Source organism: Numenius arquata, chromosome 3 (genome assembly GCF_964106895.1).
Source record: "Numenius arquata chromosome 3, bNumArq3.hap1.1, whole genome shotgun sequence".
NCBI lineage: Eukaryota > Metazoa > Chordata > Aves > Charadriiformes > Scolopacidae > Numenius > Numenius arquata.
The window spans coordinates 30,150,938-30,161,418 of NC_133578.1; the positions used below are offsets into that span (position 1 = coordinate 30,150,938).

Below are 10,481 nucleotides of genomic sequence, written 5' to 3' on the forward strand. Positions count from 1 at the left end.
CTTGTAGTCTCCGCGGCGACGCGGCGCCGGCCGCGTGGCGCACCGGTGGCGGCAGCGGGGAGCGGCGGGGGGGGGGGGGCGGGGCGGTGGCGGCAGCCGGCCCGGCCGGGCCGGGCCGGGCCGGGCCGGGCCGGGCCGGGGGAAGAGGATCGGCGGGGCCCCGCGGGCGGGCGCGGCTAATCGCGGCACGTGGTGGGGGGCGGGGCCAGTGGCGGCAGCGGCAGCATGGCGCAGCTCACAGCGCGGTTCCGCACCGAGAACCGCAGGTGAGGCAGCGCCCGGGAGGGGTGGGGGCAGTGGGGAGACCCCTGGGCGGGAGCGGTAACGGCGCTGTGTGCCCGCAGGTACGCCGTGGAGGATGTGCCCTTCTCGGTGCCCGCGGCCTCCGAGACCACCGACCTCAGCCGCCTCATCAACAAGCTGCTGGCGGCCGCAGACGGTAGGTGACATGTCCCGCTCCAGCCCCGCCGTGTCTCCTAGGGCGCGGGCCGCGGCGCTGCCCCAGGCGAGTCGGGCCCAGGCTGTGGCCGAACCCCACGGTGCCACAGGCTCAGGGCGGGCCTGGCCTAAGGAAGGCGCTGCCAAAGGCAGAAGCGGCACCCGGGTACACACGGTGCCCTCACGGAGACCAGGCTGCAGCCCGGGCCCGGCCCGCCCTTTTGGTTCGGTCTGGTTGTCCCGAGTAAGGCCCTCTTGGAACTCGCCCCGGAGCTCATCGAGTGGGCAGCCCCAGCAGAAACGCTCCGAAGGCTGGGTTAGTGCGTGCCCGGCGCCAACGGACTGAGCTGCCCCGGCGGGTGGGAAGAGAAGAGTTGCCCCCCCAAACCTGGCAAAAGACCTCGTGAAACCAAAGGTTTGGGTTTTATGAGAGCCTTTGAGAAGAGCTCAGCCATTCTCTCAACGCTAGCTGAAAGGGGCCTGGATGACTTGAAAGGTTTTCAGGGGAAAGACACCTGTGCAGTGTTGTTGAAAAATACCTTTTTCTTTAAGAAACTAGACTAATTGTGTCTTAACCTACCAAGGGTTCTGTAAGTTGCTTTTAACCCCTGAAATCACAAACGACCATGAATACAGAAATTAGTGCACAGTGCAATGCTCTTGTCAAAATGTGAGGCCTTTGTCAGCTATGCAATTACAGAGGGAGAAATATGAGCCAGAAATTCTTAGGATTTTCCTGTTGCTGCCTCAAAGACAGGGCTTTAGCTGGTGATGATAAAGATGTGAGCTAGCAGTGGCGAGCTTCATGCAGTGATGAAGCACCGCTGGGGTTTGATTAGATGTAGCTACAGAGAATATGATTTAGAAAAGAATGCGTTAACAGTGAGGCAAACTTTAACTCTTTGGACCCCAACAGCAAATTTTCCTTCCCTCTTAACTCACATTAATCCTGTGGAATTCATGGGCTGCGCACTTAAAACTGGGAGAAGAAAACGGCTGTTTTGTTGGGGGGATTTTTGTTTGGGTGTTGTTTTTTTTTTTTTAACCTCTTGCTGGCTCTGTTCTCCTGAGCTTGCCACAGAATAATGTTGTTCTTAATGGTATCAAATAAATAGTGACACCTAAACGTGGATTTTTTCCTAATTTGTTTCAGCGGATCACAAATATGTGGAATTTGACTTCCTTATCAATGGCCAGTTCTTGCGTATGCCACTGGTCACGCATATGGAAACAGAAAATATCTCCACGGTAAGCCATACTCAATTTCTCCCCATCTTGGACAGTAGAACAGACTTGGCCAGTTTATTTCAATATGATTTAGGTATTACACCGTCATCCTGATGAGGTAGATTTCCTTGCTCAGTTTTATTTCTTTTCTGACTTTGCCAGGAGAATTCTGTGTGTGTAAATCCATCCTGAACTGCAGAGTGATTAGGGAGTATGGCACTGAGCAGTTCAAGCAACATCATTATCCACTCTGTTGTATGTATACAGTTCAGAGGAGAAATTCATGTCTTATTCAGTTTGTCATTAATATATTTTTGTCTCCTACTGTATTAGTTACATAGTTGTCGTTACATTAGTTGGGGCATAATGGGGGAGGTTAGTATTACATCTAGAAAATGCTGTAAAGTATTTTAGACAGCAGTTTTATATGGGTAAATACAGAAGGAGAGGAACCTGAGAAGAGTGAAATTATTTGATTTTGCTTCCAGATTGCTATTAATAGTAATTTGATAAAAATATGGAAAGCAATATAATTCAGGCACATTTTTTCTAAAGGTTTTAATTCCACTAATGTGGCAAAGGACTTGGATACTAAGATCTTTGCCCGATAAATGTGTATATTTGCACCACACTACAGTTAAATACTACTGTTATTGATTAAAAAAAATAAAACCACACTAAATAAGTATTTTGTCTGTGAGCTCAGGAAGAAGTGGTGGAAATAGAGTATGTGGAGAAATACATGGCCCCTCAGCCAGAGGAATGCATCTTCCACGATGACTGGATCAGTTCTGTTCAAGCCACTGAAGAATGGTACCGCACTAAGCCAGTTCTAAGTTTTGTCTTGCTTATTCCTGTTGTGTGCAGAGGACTCTGTGGTGTCAAATAGAGTGGTATTCTGTCTCTTTAATAATATATTTTTTTCTCTTTACTCTGTTTTTGTTTGTTTTTAAACTGTCAAATCAGTCAGCTACTTGCCTTCGTAAGCAGTTCCATTTTAACACCTCTATTCCGTGCTGACAGTGACTTTACCACAAGTAGAAAACGGCTACAGTCACTGAACATGAGATACTATTATTATAAATGGATAATGCAAATGCTGTTTACTATCCTTTCTCTTAAGGGACAGTAAGATTTCATTATTTTATTTTTAACTTAAACCCTTGACTTTAAATATGACATTAATTAGCAACAAATATAATAGCATGCCTTTATATAGAGCTTTTCTTTAGAAAAACCAACTATAATTTGTCCTTTTCTACTGTATTTTCACACAAATTTTCTAGTCAACTCAGCAATGCTTCTATATGAAGTAAGGGTTTGAAAATGCTTTGAGATTCTCTAGTAACATACTACGAACAACAAATGATCTTATATTTTAAATTATGTAAGCAATCTTAAGAATCACCTACCAGAATATGCAGTACTCTTGTTGCTTTTCTTTTTGTCCTGTTCTCATAGCCTTATAGTTGTAGGCTTTAATGAAGCTTTACTCTGTAACACAAAGATTTTTTACTTTTCCAAATTCAATTTTTTGATGGTTTCTTTTTTTTTACGTGAAGTAGCTATGCTTTGAATTTGTTTCAGCTAACTAGTTACTGTGCTAATATTTTTCCAAGTTTCTGGTTGAAGCTTTTTTTCATAAAAACGTTGTTGGTTTTAAAGACAAGAATGCTTCAAATTCTGTACCTTGTAGGATATTAACTGGCTGCTACGATCAGACTGCTCGAATCTGGTCTTTAGAAGGAAAATCCATCGTGACAGTAGCTGGGCATACAGAAGTAGTGAAGGACGTGGCATGGGTGAAGCAAGGTCAGTATTTATATTAGGGGAGTAGTAATAGTTTGATTTATTGGGGGAGAAATGTCAGCATTCCTCAGTCATGAATATTTAATAATCTAAATGCTACAGTTATTTCAATCTCTGTTAGTGGTGTTAGAAATGAAAGAATGGTAATGAGTGTAGTTAGTTTAATATGTACGTTGGCTGTCCACCTTGCAGTCTTCATTAGCAGATACTGGTGTGTATTTTTATATTAATTGTACTTGCATGGTAGCACTGTAAACTGATGTAAACTGAGATATCTATCTGCTATTTCTTTGACTAGAGTAATTACTGTAAAGACTATGGAAAGCTGAGATGGGTGCAATCGTGACTTTTTTTCTTCCTCAGATAGTCTATCGTGCCTGTTACTCAGTGCATCTATGGACCAAACTATCCTGCTGTGGGAGTGGAATGTGGAGAAAAACAAAGTGAAAGCTCTTCACTGCTGCAGGGGGCATGCTGGGAGTATAGACTCCATAGCTGTTGATTGCACAGGAACTAAAGTGAGTGACTCCTGTAGAGAAACCTTTGTCTTTTGGGAAGTTAGCAGCCCATATCCCCCAAATCATCTTTTTGTCCCTGCCTAGATACTAGTCATCATGTTGTTATGACTGACACACTGATAAATTTCCAGTCTTGTTATAAATGGTGGTTATTGAGGATTAGGAGTGCTACACATCAGCACTACGCCATCTTTTCAAACAAAGTGATGCAGTTAACCTCTACATAGCACAAAAAGCTGAAGGTGACTTTAGATAGCACAAGCCATTATACCAGTGCTTTTTGACTTAAGAAGCCGCTATACTGCTGCTTTTGACTTAAGGTAAATGTTTATTTTTAAGTAAATTTTGCTTTTAATGCATGTGAATCTTGCGTTATTTTTATTATATAAACTGTTTTCAAGTTTGGCCTAAACTTTCACAGTAGTTTTGGTGGGGAAAAAAATTCCAGAGTGATACTAAGAAAAAGCAGGTGGTAGAAGAGGTCCTTTCCCTTTATCCAGGAATTCAACAATTAAAAGCACTCACACCCCAAAGGTAGAGTCATCCCTCTCAGCTTGACTTAAACATCAGACAGGTTAAAATCAAACCTTTTAGTGCTGAAGGAAATAGATATTTTGTAGATATTTTTTCCTGCAAAGAAAGGAAAAAGGATAATTTGGTTTATACCAAACTTTTTTTTTTAATTTTATTTGAGGAGCCTAGCACCGTTCTTCACATGTTATAACTCTGATTAACTTTTCAAAAAGGAAGTATAGTTAGTATGGCTTTCAATGTCTGTCTGGATCAACTTTTAACAAAACGTTTCTGTTCATACAGTTCTGCAGTGGATCTTGGGATAAGATGTTAAAGATCTGGTCTGCAGGTAAGATAAACACTTCAAAACACTCTACTTACTTAAGAACAACCTGAAAGATAGATATCTGAATACCATTTTCTTTTAGAAAATTTGAATCTGTAATATTAAAAGCGAGACAGAATTTTTTTTTTTTTTTCCCTTGCAAAGTCACAACTATCCATCGCTCTCTTAAGTTACTGTTTTGGTTGGTAACAGAGACCATAAATAATTGCAGGTATGGTTATCAACTGCCTGCTGGTGTTTATTTTATTCTGAATACAGTGCTTTCTATCCCTTTCATTTATTTTTAATGGATTTATTTAAACATGAGGATTTGCATATAGACCTCTTACAAATCAAAAGTTTGTGGGTTATGTTCCTGTTCTATTATTAACACCATAATATGGAGGACAGTGAGATGACCAGGTGTTTTCTAGAAATGTAGACTAATTCCATTTGAAGGCTTTCTTTCACTGTTACAACTCATATTCTTTCAGTTGGGGAGTATAAATGTAGGTATTGTATCTAAAAGAATGATTGTTTTTTATCACACACTTGAATTAATGTTGGGATTCTATAGGTAAGGATGGTCTTAAAAATTCCTTCAGACTTCATTTTAAAATCTCACGATCTGGAGAAGATCACTTAATTTGTATTCAGTTTCCTCACGCTTAAAATGGAGATAATACTGATCTGATCAGAGGTGTAAGGTTAAAATATTCATGCATCATAGACAAGTACTGTAAATATGGAGGTTTGCTTCATTGCTTATATGGAAGTGCAATTCAAAAACATATAGATCAAGTCTGATTGTCTTCTGTCACAGTACCTACAGACGAAGAGGATGAAATGGAAGAAGCAGCTAACAGACCACGGAAAAAGCAGAAAACTGAACAATTGGGACTAACAAGGGTAAGATGAGCTCCAGGTTTGTCCAGGATTTTATTTTAAAAGTGTGGCCACACAAAATAATTTCTCTTTGTTAAAAGTGACTACGTGAAAATTTCTGGTGATATGTCTGAGGCTGATCAGACACGTATTTTTATTTGCTGAAAGAATAGATTTGTTGACAATATTCAGTCTAATCTCTTGCCACCTTTGAATTCTAGACTCCCTTGGCAACCCTCTCTGGCCACATCGAAGCTGTCTCCTCTGTGCTGTGGTCAGATGCTGAAGAAATCTGCAGTGCCTCATGGGACCACACCATTAAGCTCTGGGACGCTGAAACTGGAGATCTCAAGTCAACTTTGGTGAGATCACTGTGCTTTGTCTGTAGGTTCAGCTGAAGTCCAGCTCAAATAAAGTTGTGCAAAAATAGTAGCTCCTCTCTTAGTTAATATTTTCTTTTCTGACAGACAGGAAACAAAGTGTTTAATTCTGTCTCCTACTCACCACTGTGTCGACGCCTGGCATCCGGGAGCACTGACAGACATATCAGACTATGGGATCCTCGCAGCAAAGGTGAGCTAAATAAAACACGCATGTTCACAGGAGAACCCCTCCCTGTTCACAGACATCTCACAAATTGTTTTCTGGTCCCTCTGCTTGAAACAAGCCACTTGGGGGCTTTTATTAAATATAAAGATTATGTCTGTTTTCCATAATCTGGTGCAAAATTTCTTTTGATTTCGCACCTAAAAATTTAGAAAACTAACTCAGCTTAGGTTTTTCGCTTTTGTTTTTTTAAACTTAGTAATGAATGTTTTGAACTTTTTTTTTTTTTGTAAGGTTCATACCTAAGTTGGTTGAAACATCATTTAAGTAAAATAGTAGTCACTTTGTTACGATATAGTGGTGCCAAGTCTGACAGGATTGCAGATAACTTATGACCGAACCTGCCAGATTTATTTCATAGACATGTTTACTTGTTTAGGTTCTATAATCTCATCCAGAGTTTAAGAGTATTATCTTCTTATATGTTAATTTAAAAAAAAGCATTTTTTTTTCGTTTGAAAAAAAGCAAATATCTTTGAAGAGTTTAGTGACAAGAAAATAATTTTTTAATCCCCCCCAACTCTTCCCCCAGAACTTGTGTGGCTTATATTTTTGCTTGCTTTCTTTAAAGTTCGTTTTGATTTTTGAAGTTGGAATTACTGATGGGAGAAACACTTACCTTGAACACAAATATGTTGCTGACTGCTTTTCTCACTGGATTTTGTATGTATCTTAAAAGTGCTGTTTCAGCTGGCATCTACTGATGTCGTCTTTTTTTTTTTTTTTTTTTCCTCTTTTTCTGTTTAGATGGCTCCTTGGTTCTTCTGTCTCTGACCTCTCACACAGGCTGGGTGACATCTGTGAAGTGGTCACCTACCCATGAGCATCAGCTGATCTCTGGTTCTCTGGACAACATTGTGAAGCTCTGGGACACAAGGAGGTAAAAACCATGCGTTCTTCGCTGTTCAAAGCATGTAAAGCTTAAAGGGTCACTTAACCTAATGAAATAGCAAAGGCAGTCTGAGACATTCATTGGAAACCCGTGCAGCATTTGTGAATATCCTCTAGGTTTTAGGATTCAAACGTATAATAAAAGGGAGAAAAATACTTGTTGTCTACCAGAAGGCCTGGGGCTTAACATCGGTGAGAGCTGTATGGCGTTCCAACATGGGACTTACCTGGCACTAATAGCAGCATTGATTGAAATGCAGAAGGCGGCAACCATAACATTGCTACTGGGATTAGGAACAGCAGAAGGTCTGCTAACCACCCCTCTATTTTAAGGAACAAAATACATTATTTTTCTAAAGCACAAGCCTAACAGTTTGAAGTTTCACTTGATACTTTTTTCAGACCTTTCATTACAAATTTCCAAGCAATGAAATGGTTTGCATTCAGAAGATACAAATGGCTTTTCTGGAAGATGCACACAGTCAAGCAGCATCCACACATGGAAGTAGGAAACTATATAATAAACCGTTCCTTAAAAGCAAATTGATTAAATTTCAGTCTCAAGGTACTTTGCAAGCATGGGAAAACTTTTGCTGCTTTTCTCTTGGGGGATGTAGGAGAGGTTAAAACTGATGTAATCAACTCTGGAGAAAGCAGAGAATATGCCACAGATGGTAGATATCTATACTCTCTGGAGGTGTTTATAACTGCTAGACCACATCTGTTTGATAGCATCGTGATAGTATTTCTTCCAGGGACCAATTTTATTTTCCGTGATTGCTCACGTAACTTCAAACGTGTGACTGTAAATACCTGTGTTTTACCAGTTGCAAAGCTCCTCTGTATGACTTGGCTGCTCACGAAGACAAGGTTTTGTGTGTTGACTGGACAGAAGCAGGGGTAAGAATCTGAAGAGCAAGTTACTCAATTTATATGCATGGTGATAAGGAAGAGGGCTAAAAGCGGTCATGGAGTTGTTATTTCCTTTATGCTTAAAGATAGACTGGAACAGGAAGTTTTAGTTGTGCTGTGGTTGATAGCGGGTTAACAAGAAGGTGTTCTTGTCATACGCACTGCAACGCTTCCCCATGCTAGCGTGCAAAGGTGTAGGATGGGAGTTTAAGCTCTGTAGCATTAAGTGGGTGTTACGCTGACAGGAGAACAGCACCACACCTCGCTGAGAAAATGCCTGTTGCAAGGTACCATTTGCTGCCATGGAGACTAAAGCAGCACCATGAACTGACAGCTGGGGGGTGGCAGTACACATAGAAGGGGGGAACTACATAATCCTCTATTAGCAAGCTGTTATACTACTATAGTGGTAAACACATGTATAAAATGGGAAAAAAACCATTTTGCTAGTGTTCAAGATTCTCATTGTGGCTCCCGTTCTCAGTAAAAGGCTCAGTAAAAAGCTTTATAAATTTTCCCACAAAAACTATGCTTCTAATTTGAGGAGGAGGGCAAGAGACAAGGCTGCTTCTGCACTTCGATTCACAGTTTTAGTCATGCCTTAACAGTTTATTATTCATTACTTCTGTTTATGTCTTCAAAGAAAATCGCAGTCCTCAACTTTTTTATAGTTATTTTGCTTAGCTCTGATATTAATCACACTTTTCTTTTTCTCTCACCAGTTGTTACTGAGTGGAGGTGCAGACAACAAACTGTATTGCTACAGATACCCAGCTACAGCCTCTGATGTTGGAGCATAAAGGTCAACAGCCAGAAGATTTTTTTTTTTTTTTTAACAAAACCAAAAAGATTTTTGCAGCAGTCACTGTCTGTTAGCATCCCTACACAACCAACATCTGAAGAAAGGAGGTTTTTGTTGCTCAGAGAGCTGTTGTTCCTGGCTTTTTGTATTGGTAACCTATACCCATATTTGTCACAGAAGAATGGCAACAAGCAGTTACAAATGTGATTCGTGTGAAACAAAGCAAAGGGCATTTCCTCCCTTTTTGATGGCTTTGAGTTAACATCTTTTAAATGGCTATTTGTATAGCCCTTTTAATAAGGAGTAAGCTGTTCCTGACAGAAAAAAAAATAACTCACTGGACTAAATTATTTTTTGAGTTTACCTGCTTTCCCTTGAAAAAAGAAAATAAAGCTTTTATCTACAGTTCATTGGTTCAGTGCCTAACTTAAATAAAAATCAGACCTCACCTCTCCTTTCAGTATGACTGTTGGCAGTTCTTAAGAGGTCCTTCGTTGATGAACCTGGTCTTCTTTCTAGGATGAAGACGTATGTTTGCAGTGCAAATGGTATGATATAAAGGAACCTGACAATTTTACTGGCAGATGTAGTCATCCATTTTTTTTTGTTGCTCATAAGTTAGGGCTATAAATTACTGTATAAGAACATGCCTGCCTTGTGCCACAGTACGTTGTGTTGCAGTACAACTGAGGTGGTTTCTTACACCTAAAAAGCAGCAGATACATAGAAACATGTGCACAATCACACAGAGAAGGCAGAAGAAAAATTAACTTGTTCCTAGAAAGAATGGATACAAAAAGTTGCAATAGCTTTTAGGTTGATAGATGATAAGCACTATCCAAACATGCCCATTTTCTCTGCTGGTGGTCTTGCTTTTCATTGAGCATTTAAGTGAAAAAGCTATTACTTCAGTTTGTTAGATAGCATGTATGTGATGTTAAACCAGCACATAGTTTAACAGTCTGGAAACCAAACTTGAATATCCTCACTAATATCTCAGCTTTCAATAAATGTTCAGACCTGTACAGCACAATCAAATCAAATGCTTGAAGTGCAAAGTTAATAATTTTTCTTTAAAGAGTGAAAACTCTGACCCCCGGGTTTACGATACGGACAAGTTTTGAGTAAGCAGTTTAGGAAATACCAAACAGCAAAACTATGGAGAAAACAGCAAGGATACAGGGGAAAGATCTCTGATCCCTTGGCTCTGCAAGTAACATACCACAACTAATAGACTGACCTTTGTTTACAAATGCTGCTTACAAGGAATTATTTCTCTTGCCATCACCTTATTAAGAACGTGCACATGGATAGTACGGGTTTCATCCTTTCTAAAGTAGTATACACTATTCACACCTTAACATAGCAACAAATTATATTTTCTTCTTATTAAGCTATTCCTTTAAAACATTGCCTTCTATTTGCTCTTCAACCTGGAACTTGAAAATAAGGTGTGCATTCATGTCCTACTGAATATCTTAGTTTGTTTTGTAAACCTACCAAAAATACAAAGCATTTTTGAGCAGGAATTTAGTATGTGCTGGAACATGCAGCA

The 10,481-nt window shown here is 40.2% G+C and overlaps 1 protein-coding gene across 2 annotated transcripts; it reads left to right on the plus strand.

The window, feature by feature from the left end:
* WDR12 (WD repeat domain 12) lies at positions 1-9,388 on the plus strand. 2 transcript variants are annotated; one of them, XM_074145070.1, is made up of 14 exons: positions 1-37; positions 218-266; positions 345-439; positions 1,592-1,686; positions 2,372-2,478; positions 3,362-3,477; positions 3,838-3,992; positions 4,809-4,854; positions 5,654-5,739; positions 5,937-6,077; positions 6,183-6,288; positions 7,069-7,201; positions 8,040-8,112; positions 8,847-9,388. In XM_074145070.1, the coding sequence occupies exons 2-14, from the start codon at positions 226-228 to the stop codon at positions 8,922-8,924; spliced, it is 1,272 nt and encodes a 423-aa protein (XP_074001171.1). In that variant the 5' UTR covers positions 1-37; positions 218-225; the 3' UTR covers positions 8,925-9,388. The 2 variants fall into 2 exon arrangements, with proteins under 2 accessions (XP_074001171.1, XP_074001170.1); XM_074145069.1 differs by lacking the exon at positions 1-37 and having other exon boundaries at positions 198-266.
* The last annotated feature ends 1,093 nt before the right edge of the window (positions 9,389-10,481 follow it).

What these genes read in the sequence shown, in the direction of transcription:
- WDR12 (XM_074145070.1), top strand. Translation starts at nt 226, where the DNA reads ATGGCGCAGCTCACAGCGCGGTTCCGCACCGAGAACCGCAG. An exon ending in CGTGGCATGGGTGAAGCAAG is followed by an intron (nt 3,478 to 3,837) that starts GTCAGTATTTAT and finishes TTTCTTCCTCAG; the next exon opens with ATAGTCTATCGTGCCTGTTA. An exon ending in ATGGGATCCTCGCAGCAAAG is followed by an intron (nt 6,289 to 7,068) that starts GTGAGCTAAATA and finishes TTTTCTGTTTAG; the next exon opens with ATGGCTCCTTGGTTCTTCTG.